This window comes from Aythya marila (assembly GCF_965140915.1).
Source record: "Aythya marila genome assembly, chromosome: 7".
In the NCBI taxonomy this organism is placed as follows: domain Eukaryota; kingdom Metazoa; phylum Chordata; class Aves; order Anseriformes; family Anatidae; genus Aythya; species Aythya marila.
In genome coordinates, this window is record NC_139048.1 from 33,902,791 (window position 1) to 33,918,707 (window position 15,917).

The following is a 15,917-nucleotide window of genomic DNA, read 5'->3' on the forward strand; positions in this document are numbered from 1 at the left end:
AGCCACCATCCCTGGAGGTCTTGGAAAGACATTTAGATGTAGAGCTTAGGGATATGGTTCAGTGGGGGACTGGTTAGTGTTAGGTCGGAGATTGGAGTAGGTAATCTTGGAGGTCTCTTCCAACCTAGATAATTCTGTGAAACTTAATTATAGTTAATTTATATAAGTGATCTTAAATTTCCTGATGGAAATAATGCACAGTACTTTAAAAAAGGAAAATCAGGAAATCACCAATAACACAATCCCAAGCAAAGACACGTTTCATGGCAAACTCAGCAAACTGTATTTTTCTTCTATTTCTGCTTTCATATTGAATTTATACCATTTATCAGATCAGTAATACTTAGATAATGTGTCTTGCATAATATGAGAAGTCGAAGCTCTAAATTTTTCTTGACAGAAATCAGACACTTTTTTTTGCCTTATTTGTTAACTGTTTTGGTTTTGGCTACCTGTTATTTTTGTCTGCTTCCTGGCCTGTGTGTCGCAACAGGAAATGTATTTGAGCCTTGTCTGGTGCAAACTGATAATCTTTCTTATGCAGAAGAATATTAGGGAAAGTATTTCCATTTTCACCATGCTGCATTTTTAGAAGTTGTTTCAGTATTAATATATTGAGTACTTCTAAAAATAAACATAACGCTTAAATATAGGAAGAATACATGTATTAAGTGTACGTTATGGTTCCATAGTCTGAAATTGCACAAAATGCACCACTTCTCTAGCTATACTAAATCTTAATTTGAAACAGTTTTAGTTTGTGGAATGTTTGCAAACAGACCAGTCTAGAGCTGCAGCCTAGTACAGAGCTGTGTCCTACCTGGGCCCAGTTTGACTGTGGCTGCATTTGAACATTGGATATTCATTTTCCTGTTGGCATTCAAGGTACTTGTTTGGTAACTTTAGTCCCCTGCTGATTTTCTAACGTGTTAATCTGTTTCTTTGTCTTCTTCAAAGACAGAAGACACAGATTTGAACAAGCAAAACTTTACCAGTTCTTAAAACAGCACTGGGTAACCTTCTCAGAAGAGAGGACAAGCACACTTTTAGGGCAGTTAAACCCTTTCCTTTGTACTCATCTATCTGAAAATGTATTGCATTTTATAACCTGCATATATATCATACTTTAAAAAAAAAAAAAAAGACAAAAAAAAATAACTAGGCATTTCATTCACATTAAACGGAAAATCTGTCAGTCATACTTTACAAAGGCTGTTTGGAAGAATTTTTTCTTGTTTCTCTGCCTACATTAATACTAACGGTTTCATGGGACAGCACTGTTCCCATTCTGCCAACCTAATTATTTGACCCAACCCAACGATAGTGTAATGATTTTGAAATTCAGAGGTACTCAGGCTGAAACAGTTGGCCCAGGCCACAGCATGTTACAGGTATGTGTTTAATAATACCCAGCAATATATATTAAAAAAACAACAACAACAAAACAAAACAAAAACCTACCACCATCAGCAAAAACAAAAAACCCTCCCTGACAAACAGATGTTAAGCAAATAAATTTATTTTATTATTCCAGGCTAAGATGACTCAACTGCCAGAGGCTGAAAAGGAAAAGATAGCTGAGCAAGTGGCTGACTTCAAAAAAGTCAAGAGTAAGCTTGATGCAGAGATTGAAATATGGGATGATACCAGCAATGACATCATTGTTTTGGCCAAGAGGATGTGTGTGATTATGATGGAGATGACTGACTTCACAAGGTAATTATGCAAAAAATGCTCTTCAGTACTTATAAATTTTGGAGGCCATTGTCATATTGTTATGACGGGAAATAGTGAGTTTTTAATGTCAGTTGACAGTGTCTTTACAAAGTTGAGTGGCTAAGATAATGTAATTCGGTTTACAGCGCTAGCTGGTAGCACAGAACTGTTGGAGGGGAAGTTTCAAGTTTTAAACCATGCTTGTCCTTAAATCTTTTCTGTTGTTTTTCATTTGGCTTGTTGAAGTATTTTTATTTTTTTAGTGCTTTATTTCTCCTCTCAATGAAAGAAAAAAAAGAAACAATCATCTTGATTTTATACTGTAGTTCTGTCTTGTCTGTTACTCTTCTGTTTCTACCATACCATGCTGTCTAGCATGTAGTATATTCTAGTCATGCATAAAACATACTGGACAGAGCATATGTCTGGTGTATACATTCAGAGTCATGCATATTTTATATTGCATTGCCTGCTATTGCTTTCATCAGAACTGTATCATGCTACTTTACTTTATGTAGCTTGGGAAAACAAAATGTCCTACAGCAGACAGCTTTCAAAGCTAGTATTTCCCTCTTGACAGTATGTGCTGTGTAATAACTGTATATATGAAACAATCTTAAGTTCAGAAGCTTTTTCTGCCCGTACTGAATACATGTTCAGTAAATTTCATCAAATGAGTTATACTGAAAGTAAGTACTGGTTGTTGTGCAGTTCTTTTTATTAATAATATTGCTATTGATAGGTAGGTAAGCCTTAAAACACAAGCGCTCTTGCAAGACCTTTCATGTCCCATAAAATAAGTCGTTTCATGCAAGATATGAAGAAAATTCTAAGCCTCTTGGACAGATTCTTCAGGGGTGTAAATTAAGAGCTGCATAGAGCTAACAAAGCCAAGATCTGGCTTAGGCCTGTTCTCAGGAAGACAATTGTAGCATTTTATCATGGTAGCCCATTTTAAATTCACCTTCACATGAGAGAGAGAGAGTTGAAAAATTGTTTGTTGAACTCTGTAATCATATTATTCTCTTTGCAGCATACAATTTGAGTTGAGACCATTGTAAAAGAAAATGTTCTGCCCTCAAGTCAAGCTTTACAATTGAAGTCACCTCTCACCAAATTCTTTAAATTACTAGATTTATATTATTCAAGATTAACAAGGCCAGTTCATGTTCTTAACTTTGCATTTTTGGCTCTGTTGAAAACAGCATAATTTGCATTTTTGAGTCCATGAGCAGTTTTTGTTCAGTGTTGCAGATCACCAGAGAGTCCACTAAGAACACGTTTGTAGAAAAACTCACCGGGGGAAAACTAAAATCTACTGGGATGAGAGAGGGGAAATCCTATTATTTACTTCGACGTACATTGAGGAACTCTACAATATTTTAAGATGCGTTTTGATGATTCTCTACACAATTTTAGGAAGTACACTAATCTTTTTACTTCAAGACAATAGGAAGTACACTAATCTTTTTACTTCAAGACAATAGTAAGAGAAATGCAAGCATATACAAAATACTTGTTCACTGCACGCTTGATGCATAAGTTGTAACTTCTTTGGGGTATGACTAACTTAACAAGTCTATTGTTACGTTTCTAGGACTGTTAGTAACAAAAGCCAAGTTGTCCTTACCATATTGTGTATGCAGTAATGTCTTACCTTGGTACCTTACATAACTTCATCTCAAACTGTTAGAAAGCTGTATTTGAATATGTCCATGTATGTTTTCAAGTCAGTTCTCTTCTGAGTCATTCTGCCTGTTGCACGCTCCAAAACACTGGAATCACAGAATAGAGGTTACAGCATAGCAGCCACACCTTCCCAGAGGAAGCATATACATATCTCCCTAACCCGATGTCCTTTTGGAAGTAATTTTGTTCCACATTTTTCCATGTATTTAAAAACATTGAGTCCTGTATTTGGGACAAACTTACAAATAAACAGTTATTTCAAAAGCACTTCAAGGTTCTTTACCAATAAAGTAATTTGAGAATTGTTGGACAGTTTTGGAAATAAAAACATAAAGTATTTTCTTATTGAGAGAAAAATACATGCATTTGGGACTGTATATCAATAATGTACTTAAGCCTGTACTTAGCAACATATTCAGTTTCTATAAAAAGCAGCTTTGAAGAATAGTAACTTGAAAAGTCATACAACAGCTTTTAATCAACTGCGTAAAGAGTTTTAATGGACCTGTCTTAAGACAACTCTGAGTCATAAGCTTGTCGATCCCTAATATAGTTATGTAAGCACTTCAGAATTCATTGTTGCATTAAATTATATTTTCTTTAATGTCTCATATTTGAAAGCAAGTACGCTTGTGTTTAGAGTGAACCAACTGATTCACAGGCCAAGTTTTTAAACTACAGTGCAGTACACAGAGACACTTCACAGATAGATCCTACAACCCAAATCCAAACTAAACTCTTCTTAGCACCCTTAAAAGTCTACCTCTTCAGAGGCCAGTTCTGGTCTGTTCTCTGCAGTTTAGATACCACCCATCAATACAATGAAACAATGTCACAAATATTACAATCTATATATAAAAGCAGTGAGTTAAATTAACTGACTGCTTTATGTCTATATAGATTACTTCTGTAAGTTACATTTGCTTAAAAGCTCAGTCACAGAGCTATCTTCAATTTAAAGGATGAAAATTCATTCACTGCAGAAGCTATTCCTTTAAAATAGCGTATTCCCACACGGCAGCCTCTGCTGAAGAAGTGAAAGCTCAAACCAGATTAAATCCTCCTACTTTGAAACTGGTAGGGGGTAAGTTCTAGACTGAGTTTTCAAGATGTTCCTGCTCATTTTCCACTGGCATTTCAGACGTCAGAGACTCAGACCACAAAGGGATAGAGGTCAAACTAAGCTCTTAAAAGCACTTAGGTCTTCAACAATCATCCTATTACACACTGTACTGTAAGACACTGGAAAACTCCACACATGAGGAGAATTAAGTAATTCAGAATTACTATGCACAAAAAAACCCTGTTAATTATAAAATGTCATCTAACACGGCCAAACGGAAGATCTACAGACAAATCCCTTGAATCTCATCCTCACCCAGGAAACAGAATGCTTTCAAAAGCTGAACAAAGAACTGAAATGCTGCTTTCCCTTCCCTGTGATGCAACTGATAAACATTCTCTAGTCTCCACAATCTAAACCTTTGGAAGACAGTCATCAAGACGAAATAAAAATGAAGGCTTTTTAGTGCATTTGAAGGGTAACAGATTTACTCAGACAATAAATGACAAAAAATCCACTACTTACCTGAGTAGCATCTGGTGCAACAAACACAAAATGTCATAATCCTTTATGTCTTCTGTGCCCAAGACCTTTGAATTGCAGACTAGAGAAGAGCTCAGACCTTAAGACAAGCTGGTGCTTGTGGTGGCCTCAGCAGTCTTCATTCCTGGATGTTCATGGGGAAGGAAGCGAGAAAGTCAGCTGTGTTCTCGAGCACTGTCAGTCACCTTCGGTACAGCAACAGGAAGGGGCAGATCCAGAAGAGTTAACCTATGTTTTGGACAAATAAAAATGTTTATTTTACTAGACTTCATCTGGCGTCAAACAGGAAGCTATAGTTGCTGCAGTTTTACCCCTGCCTGTTTTGCAAGTGTGACTATCAGCAAGCTTTTTACAAAATGCATCCCACTTGCCATTGGCAATTGAGACCTGTCTTTTTAAATGGCAACCAACATCAGAGTTAATACTAGAAACATAGTAAAAATAGCAAAATAAAGGAAATTAACAATACTTTAAAAAGCAAATCTAGCAAAATCATCCCCCCCCCCTCAAGCTGTCCCCACATTACTCTTATTATAAGTGAAAAAAACTACTTCTGCTTAGACCTGTACTACTTACAGAAAATGCAACCCAGCATTAACATTTTCTCTCAGTAGTAGTCTTGGTTAAGACCCCAAGTGTAGCTGCCAAATCTAGCAAATCTCCATACCTGCTAACAACCACAGTCCTGAGTGTTAATTTAGCTGCTGTCCCTCTCTAGTGTTTGCTTGGGGAAGTAAACAAGGGGACCCAAGAAGAGAGTAGGATGCCAGTTCTGTACTTACTGGGAGTTAAAGAGGCCACAGGACTAGAAGAAGAGAAAAAAAGATTCAATTCCTATTCAAGTTCACCCACACAGCTCCTCATCATATCTCACTCTTTGCCAGTTACCCAAGTCAGAGCTACCCATGATCCTGGTTTCTCTTCAACAGCTAGACTTCCCTGAAATACTACAGAGCTCTTGCATTGCCCCCTCAAATCCACTGATCTCTTCACCTTTTTCTCACCCCTCTTAGCCCTCAGATTTCTATAATTTCCATTCAGCCCTGTCCATCTTGTCTTGAGCCTCACCCCCACACGCACATCCCCAGTCTGTCACTGACATACAATGTGGCAATACGTATTTATTAATATCTTATTAGTACAGTAATAGTACCTACATTGCTAAAGCCCCTGAACTGATTGGATGCCATTAAATCTACAGTTCTACTTCGGGTATATATAAAAAATCCTCCTCGTTGCTCATATCAGAGTATTCAAAGCTCATCATTATTTCAGTAAGCAGTTTGGGATCCTTTTGAGAGTCCACAGGCACTTAATGTTTGCATCATAAGAAGATGAAAAAAAAACAGCTGTCTTTAAACTTAAGCATTTCATCAAAAATTACCTAAAGATGAGAGGTTGTTTTGTCAGAAGCAGTTTTGTCCCACTGAGACATCATAAAGTTATTTTGGACCGTTCAGCTACATGGCAAAGTAGGTGAACTCTCTTAGGGTTCTATCTTGAAGCTAACTTTGACCAGAACTAATTGCATAAAGAAGTTCTTTAGGATGAATTCATTTCTAAAGCAAGTATAATTTAGTTGTGTGCACATATTTGCATGTGTTTTATCATAGTTGTTTTGATGAACAGAACCAGTAGGATTTACTTGGTACAACATGGTAGATGAAACAGGTTAGATTTTATTGTTAAAATGAACAATAGAATTGCATTAGCTGGATAGTTTAAATGTTAACTAAGATTTTGCAGTACTTGTGAGATACTGGCTGCCCTGCCAAAACTGCATGTATACTAAGTAGTAGCCGCAGGCAGTTGTTCCCTTCTGATAGTAACATGGTCTCTCAGATATGTGATGAAGTGTTGAGATACGTCAAGTTAAATCATATCATGTAATGCAGAATCAGCTGGTATTGCTCATTCTTCTTGCATGTCAGAGCTTCTAAAGTGTATACAAACTCAGCTTTCACAAATAAGTGAGAATTTTTGAAGACAAAAATCCCACACATCCTCCTCTCCCACCTCAAAAGATTGAGCGAATTTCATGCATGGTACTATATCTTTATTCATATGATATTTAAGTGATAATTGAGTGACAATTGATGATATTCATGTGGATGCTCTTGCAGATATGTTAGTTGTAAAGAGTTTCAGGTGTTTCCTGAGGACATATGCCAGCAAACAGTTAATCAGAAATATCATTTGCTGTTCTACTGGTCTTATTTTTTAGGGCTCATTATAACTTCTTAAAAGGGAGTGTTTTTTTTTTTGAAGTGCTGAATATTCATCCTCTGCCAGATTTTTTTAAATTCTTAAGACATCTACATTTGTTCTTCTACACAACTCAAAGTGACAATCACCTTGGGGAATGTAGTGTTGAAACCAAACATTCCAAGCTTTGTTCCTCCCCCCAAACACATAATTTGGCCATCAGTCCATAGTCAAATTATTTAGATATCCAACTTGCAAGTAAGTTGGATAGATTTGATTTTTTTCTCTAGTACGCATAATTGACAAACAGTAAAATATTCAGGTATGTTTTAATATGTTTTTTACATATTTTTTTACTTCCAGTCCAGGGAATTAGAGTCACCATCCCGCAAGGTCTTTAAAAGACATTTAGGTGTTGAACTTAGCGATATGGTTTAGTGGAGGACTTGTTAGTGTTAGGTCAGAGGTTGGACTAGGTGATCTTGAGGTCTCTTCCAACCCACACAATTCTGTGATTATATATATATTTGTTAGAAATTTCAAAGTCAGAATTTACTTCTGAACTGTGAAAAACATTCTAAATTGATAAAGACTAGTTAGAGAATGGGTTAGGTGTGAAGAATGACACATACATGTATAACATTGCTTGCTGATTTACAGGTTAAGAAAACATGTTAAAGACTCATAAAACAATACAGTGAACAGCTAGTGACCAAAATAATGAATGCAATGTTGCTTGCTTTCCTCTGCAACGTTAACATGACAAAATACATCTAAACCACATGTAAACTGACTTCAGTAAGCAATTGTTAACCATTGCTCACGCTTAGACCAGAGATACTAAAGGGAAAGGATAAAACAAAGTTTCATGTCAGCATCAGAGGAAATGGGGTAGTTGCATATGCATGCTTACATGCAATGGCTTTATTTTGAATCTGCATTTTCTGCTTCTGCCACTTAAGCCTCCTTCCTGTTGTGTTTTCTCTGTTGTTCCTTTAAACACAGACTTTTTACCAGTTCTGTTCTCACCTTTCCTGGAAACAAGCCACCTGCCTTCACTGTCAAAGCCTTTTGGTGTACCTCTTACCTCTCTCACTACAGTTTCCCTAGTCAGCTCATAACTTCCCTAATACATACATATTTCTTTGCCACCTGCTAGATATTTTTAAATAAGTCCTTTCTGCGCTGTACTTGGGAAGCTCCTTATTCTCGTTCACAGCTCTCATGGAATTGCTCCAGGTTATTGAGGATTAGAGATCAGCAAGTTTTTTAGCTTGCTGGTCTTACTTGCTGTCCCACAGTGCAGTTTCACATCTTTGATTCACTTGCAAGGATGCTGTAAGATTGCTAAAAATGAAGGTGAACATCTACTGCTGTCCCCACATCCACAGAATTTGCTTTTTCATCACAGAAGGCAGTTGGTGTGACAGACAACTTGTTTCAGCTGTGCTGTCTGTTCCTAATCACACTCCTGTCCCCAGTGTTCCATCCTTAAGAACTTGCTCCATAATTTCCCCCAGAACTGAGGTAAGGCCTTTGCCCATAGTTTTGCAGATCCTCTATCTTTTGAAGATGAATGGAAGACTGGATTGGAGTCATCTGTTCTTTCTTGTTAGATTACAAGCTCTTTGGCAGAGGCCATTTCTTTGTGCTGTAGGTATACAGGATGTTCTCCAGTGGGTCCAGGACAGTGTCAGGTTTATGGTAGCAATTGCTGTAATGATACTTGAGGTGTAGCTTCTTTCTTGAACATTTTAATCAGTCTGTTCCTTCCTAGTCTCATAATTAGATTGTAAAGTTCAAAGTTACTAATGTGTTACTGAAAACAAAAAGTTGAAAATAGAGCAGGTGCTTCAGTTTCCCCTGTGAATGCTATTAACTTCCAAATTATTTCTAAAATTTAAATATAATTAACCTAGTAACTCTTGGTTATTGAAGTGCTGCATATGCAATTGCTTATGTCTTCCCTGAATTCTGATCAATGCTGTGATGCTTCTAGTTCTGGAAAGAAAATACTGATCTGTGAGTGAAGTTATGATTCCAAAGTGAGGCTTTAATGGAAAAGATTGGTTTGGGGTAAGCTAATTACATAAAAATTGCAAGAACTGTGGTACTCCTGAATCACTATTGATTGAAGCCACATTGTGCTGAGTTTGTTGTTTTTCCCTCCCTAATATGGGAAGGATAAACTTTTGCCCCTAACATTTTTCACTGGGAGAGCAATTGTAGTGGGAAAATGCAAGCTGTTCTGCAAAAGAATGCAGATATTCTGTTATTTCACATTTCTTGCATTGACTTACCTATATATCTTTCTACATTGTAGGCATGTATAATTATTTCACTGCTCCTCTAATTGCCAATTCTAACCTAATTTTTCATTTGATGATTATTAACAGTTAACTTTTCTAAAAAAGCAGCTTTTTATATATATGCATCTTGATTTAAGTAATATCTAAAGTGAAATAATGCTTCACAATATCAAGATTAATGGTTAGGCAGTTTTTATAAATGCAGCAAAAACTATTTTATTTTGACATGTAACTACCCTAGTTTCCATTGTACATTGGCATTCTTGCAAAAGATTTTATAAGTTTGCATTTTCCATGTGAGGAAGTCAGGTGTAGGTGTAATTAACAGAGCTCAGAACTTGAGCCTCCTGTAGATATAGATAGGCATTCTTTTGAAAGAATGTTATGTTGAGTGAAAACAAGGAGTCATTTGATAGTTGAAATAGAAAGCTCTTAAATTTTGTAGAAACAAACTAAACCAATCCTATGCTTGGTCTTTGAGTAAGAACGCATTTCAAAGTTACTACCTTCCCAATAACATGGATATAACAGTGTATTCATAAGGAGTGAGTTCTGCTAGTTAGCTGGTTGGAAATCTACAATTCTTCAGCTTAATTCTGGTGATGTTCGCTTTTGCAGCGTTTAGTTGACTCCCTGATGGACTGTCCGTAGCCATTTCTCAATCATTTCTTTTATGCTGTAGAATTCCTTGTAGGTGTGGAAGCTGTGAAGACAGATTCTTAGTGCAATTACATGTTCCACATAGTAAAACTCAGAAGACTTTATTTAAAAAGGAATTCTAAATTTTATAAATTTAAGACCGGGAAAGTGTGTTTGTATACTATAAATCCATTGTTTTTGCTGACCTGTTAAGGTCACATCTCCTGTATGTCCTATAGCATACATAGGACAAAGCAATATACTAGTGGGAATTCTGAAAAATATTTGAAGACCTCTGCCTCAGTATCTCTAAGTAACTAATACTTTCATGAGAACAATGGGCCCTCTAGAAATCACTGAGAATTAAGAACTGTTGTTTCTCTTCACACCTCTTTTGGGAGACCTCAAATTCCTTGCATTTTTAGCAATCTTACAAGTAGTCCAGCACTTCAGGGTACTGAATACTTCTTGATACCAGTACTACAGTCATAAGCACAGATGAAGCTAAGAAGTGATGCGATGGAAGTGTTTATTGGCTGGGCCAGGAGGTTAATGAGGAACTAATGTTCATGCCTCACATGCATATCAAAGCAAGGATCATACTCAATACAGTAATATAATCACAGAACCACAGAATTTCTAGGTTGGAAGAGACCTCTAGATCATCAAGTCCAACCTCTGACCTAACACTAACAAGTCCTCCACTAAACCATATCACTAAGGAATGAATAATCATGAATTCATATCACTAATGAATAAGACAGATAAATTTGTCTGTCTATCCTTCTTAGCATCTACCCAGGACTAGAAATGAGACAAACTACGAAGTCACAGAATACATTAGAGCAAATACAACTTCTCAGTAAGAACAGATAATATGCATCTCTTGTACTAGAAAGTGCTGTTTTTCACTTTTTAGCTTTAGTGACTACTATACTCAAACTGCAAAGTAAGTTCAGGACCCTGAAGTACTAGCTCCTGCCAACAGGAACAGAAGTCTCTCAAGCAAGTGGGGGTTCAGGCAGTAATTTAACAGCCTCTAAGCCATTGCTCTTAGCCAACTGGGAAGTCTGTAGCAGGGCAGTCTCTTATGGGTTACAGACCAAGGAAGAACTGTATCTCTGTGAGCAGCACTAAGGAGAAGGGTGAAAGCTCTGTCATCTCACAGCAGTGTAGGTTGTATTCTGCAGGCATTTTTACCATTCAACAGGAATGGACAGAAGCAATGCTGGCTCCCCAGTAGGGAGCAGAGCATCCCAAAGGCACCATGCAGCCATCAGGCAGGGCTTAAAGTTACCTGCTCAGTTCCAGGCTTCTGCAGGGCCAGCCACCAGCTTAACTCAGATTGCTCAGTTTCTCTACCCATGGTCATCTTCTGCATTGTCTTTGAGGCAGGAGGAGTAAGACCCTGAGACTGTAAAGATAAAGGCTACTGCTAGGGAACAGCAAGAACCAGCTGCTTCCTAATGGAGACAAGCCTGGATCCAAAAGTAATCCCAGTGCTTGCAGAGCTTTCACTGACCAGAGCAGAGTTATACAGCAGTCAGCACAGGGCACTCATAACAAAATCCACCAACAGTCCTAGACAAGCTAAGTGATAAAGCAGGTCTAGGTTTGGAAATCTCCCAAAGCCAAGGTATAGCACCTGCACAAGAGATCTATCTGGGAAACACAACACTAGCAATATAGGTCCAAAGCCTACCAAGGGTAGAACTAGAAACAGAGGCAAACATACCTGTAAGTGCAGGCCTGGTCAGGGACAAAGAGGGAAGGTGAGGGTAGGGCAGGGCTTAAATAGAGCTTCTGAGCCAGTGGGTGGAGTCTGTGGGAGGGGGCCTCAGGTGAGGTTGTTCAAGACCATTGAGGCCTTTTTGGTGCACTCAGGGCTATGACAGCTGCAGCTGAGAATTGTTGTTTCTCTTCTGTCACTTTTCTGAGTCTATTCTGATGGCTCAGGCTCACCTAGCAGGGGAAGGTGATAATACGGTGTCCAAACCAGATGTGATGTGATCAGCGACATACTATGGTTAGCTTTTCATATGATAAATGTTTAGGGATGTGCTGGTTTTTGTAGCATTCTCCAGTTGGCACATTAGTCAGCCTGGTTTTTGTACTTTGAGGCTTGATGCGAGACTTGCTTCTCTGTTTATTTTGCTCAAGCTGTTGTTTGAAAAGAACGCCCAGGAAAGTATCTTAGAGAAATAAAGTAGCAGCATTAAAAAGGCAAAGCACCTCTCCTAACTTTTTCGTTTAAAATGTAGACCTCTTTTTACAGAATTTATTTGCTATATTTTGCACATGCTATATATTTTTTGCTATAACACCATATGTTCAGATTTTTTCTGAATTAATCAGCAGAAATTAGAAGCTACGCCTTTGGAAGGTTTCCAAGAAATAAAGACTGGAAACTTCCGCAGTTATCAACCCCTTCATTGGAAGTGTAGGCACGTCAGTGAGTTAATTACGACCAGAAAGTTGACATAAAATATTAGTTACTTTTTTTTGCTGGATTCATTGCTGATTCAATGCTGCACACTTCTACAAGAGATCAGTCACATCCAGAGTATGATGTACACCAGCATTTCTCTTGACTGCTTATTGTCCGGGGTGAAAAAAGCTGATTTATGCAGTTACTGCACTGTTGATCTGTCTGGTGTTTATGAAATACAAGCATAGAGTTTAAGTGTCAAAGTGGAGTTGGCAAAATTGATAGTACAGATAGTACTCTCTGCGGATACATAAAAATCAACACTAACCGTTGAAAGAAAGAGGACCAGTAGTAGCCACACATAGTTACATAAAAAAGAAACAGAACGGTTGGATGGTATTTTATAAAGTAGAAGGGAATGCTCTTGAAGCTGTGTAGACTTCGTGGTGCTGGCCACCACAATTTGCAGATACTCTTCAGAGGTTTGCTCATGACTGAGATGAATTTAGTGAAGTGGTGATACTTTCTGGACTGCTGCTCTGATCGTACCAAGGAGGCAGGTGGGCAGTCTGGTGAAAAAAGGAGTGAGGAAGGCTTCCAGGAAGGAACTTCTGTGCCATCTTTCTTCTTTCTCCTTAGAAGCAACGCTACAAACTTCGAATTTCTAGAGCTTGCAGCTTCTCTGCAGGTTGGTGCATGCGCAACAAAATGGAAAGAATAATCTTCCACACTGTGCCACACTGTGCCACATATTATCAGAAATAACTTAAAAGATACCTTCCAAAGTAGCACTCAGTATTTCCTCCTTGCACGGTCTTGGATAGAAGAAATAAAGAGAATAGGAAACTCTTGCAGGGCTTTTTCCCTCATTGTGGCTGTTGTACTATAGAGTACCATGAAGATCCCCCAGAAAGGGATTTAAGCATGAGCTGCTAGTAGATGGAATAGAAAAAGAAAGACTGAAAGAAAGCCAGAGAGGCAGAAGCCTGTAGGAGCATGGGGAGAACAGGCTAATAACTAGAATGCAGTTGTCAAGAGAAGGCCCTTTCTTGCTCTAGTGTTTCACAGTGCACTAGCTGTGAACTAGCTAAGTTCACACTTGTGAACTAGCAAAGAATAAAACAGGCAAAGCACTCTTGCAGAGATACTTTCAAATCATGCAAATGTGCAGATTTTCATTATTCAATAAAGGTGGTGCCAGGTAGAAAGGACTTGAATTTTCAAAATGTTTTCCATGGTTTCTTTATCAGACTGTAAAATGTCTTACATGGAGTAAGCCACATTTTCCCATGTGTGCACCCAAAAAGCAGGTTTTATGGGGGTACCCAGCCATATCCAAATCAGCTAGAGCTTCTCCAAACTGTGTGCCTGGATGTGGTTGTTTTGTATATCAGAGATTTATAGGGCAGGTAGACGAAGCATGGTTAAAACACTGAATATATGACCTAAGTCCTTCTTAACAATTGTTTTACTGTTATTTTCCTCTCTTCCCTGAACTGAGTTATAGACCAGTTGTTTGACTTAATAAAGCACTTCATAAAGCACTTAATAAAGTCACCCTCATCACTATGCAGATGAAACCTTGCTTACTTCACGGAGACACAGCCTTCATCTTCATAAAACCCGTTCATCTATAGTCTTTCTTCCTCCCCCTCTGCACCATACCAAATGTGTGCTTTCTTCTGAATGATCAGTCCACAAGACAGGGCTTCATCTGAACCCCTCCTTTCTTTATGGCCAAGAGTCAAGCTAGGACAGGGTCAGCATTCAGTAAAACAAAATTGTTTCAAGAAGTTGCAGAGCTACACCCATTCTTACTGTAATTTCTGTGTATTTCATTTTATTTTTCCTTGTAGTTTATTTTCATTTTTTTGAATATGCATACTAAAGAGAAAAACTGTTCAGAAATGCTTACCTTGGGAGCATGCTGAACAGCAGAAACAGTACTCAACTGCTGTGTTTTCTGCTAAAAATAGAACTGGAGTCTGTTCCAAAGATTTTCAATTAAACCAGGACCTTTTTGGGTTCACACAGCCTAGCAATAATTTCAGCACTTCTTTCTTCAACAGCATATACCATTTTTAACCACATTTTTTATTCACTGACTTTGGAGGTTGCTGTTTTGGTACTCCTGTGGATTAGATTTCTTTCTCCTTAAAATGTTGCTGATAGTGGCATTCATTCTTACAGTATACCTCAATCCTGATGTAGTACAACTGTTCATGAAGGTCAGTGGGCAGTTTGGCTTCTCTGTCCCACTATATTCTTGACACCTTTGAGGCATAACACTGTGGGGCAGAGGGAGACGTGCCCATACCACAAACTCCTGACTGCCTGACATCAGCTGAGAGCAGGTTTTAGCTTTCTTGTTATAAAGTTGGCATTTCCCTTGTCATGCCCTCAGTTCTGTGTGGACATACCATCTGGTTTGTTTGAAAGAAAGTCGGATGGGAAATGATGGACAAAGCTTGCATTTGGATGGAATGGCTTTGTAGTGCTTGCCTTTCTGAAAGGCAGATGGCCAGCAGTTGGCATTGTTCAGTGAGGCGGTGTTCTGAGCAATGCAGCAGATACTTGACTGCTTAGAGGCTGGTATCTGGGGACATGGAGGTGTGTGACCTTAATATGAGTAAATATCGTGACAGGTATTTTGGAATGTCCAGGTCACACACATGGAGTCGTACTTCACCATATGCCCAACAGCAGTAAATTCTTTATTGAAAGATTGCACCTAGCTGTTAACCTGGGCCTGTAGAGAATGGTAAAGGTGGAAAAGTCTGCATCAAATGTCTGCATTATAGATTGCATATGTATGATCTTCTTGCACTATATTTTTGCATACTTGTCTCTGTCATGAACTGTTAAGATCATCTGAGAGTTTTGTCCTTAATGTCAGCAAGTAGTAGATCAAATGCATCCAGTAGTTCTGTGTCATCTGTGATGGCAGAGGAATGTGGTGAAACTGTGCGGTATAACCTGCACGGGTGAGAATTAACAGAGTCTCAAAGCTTAGCAGGGTACCTTAATCCACAGTAAGCTTATTGAAAAGCTGTTGTTTAAATACACTTGCTCTAGTAATACTTATTTCATTATGATTGAGATAATCCCTGTGTCTGCACCTCATTTATTCCCCTAAAAGAAGTAGCTGGTATTGTCATTGAGGTCATCGTTAGGTTTATGGGAAGTCCATGTGTATTCAGCATACGAAGGAGCAAAATAAATAAAACAACAAAAGCTCTAAAAAAACAGTGAAAATGGGATCCTTACACAATTTCTTGAGTGTCACGATTCAGATAGCACAAGCATAGCTATTTAAAATTCTTGG

The 15,917-nt window shown here is 38.2% G+C and overlaps 1 protein-coding gene across 2 annotated transcripts in view; it reads left to right on the forward strand.

The window, feature by feature from the left end:
* The window catches only part of CTNNA3 (catenin alpha 3), a 464,394-nt gene that overhangs the window by 409,339 nt on the left and 39,138 nt on the right, over positions 1-15,917 (forward strand). For both annotated transcript variants that reach the window (XM_082765467.1, XM_082765468.1), the window contains one exon: positions 1,535-1,716. In XM_082765467.1, the coding sequence (XP_082621593.1) occupies positions 1,535-1,716 (182 nt within the window). The remainder of the gene's footprint in view (positions 1-1,534; positions 1,717-15,917) is intronic.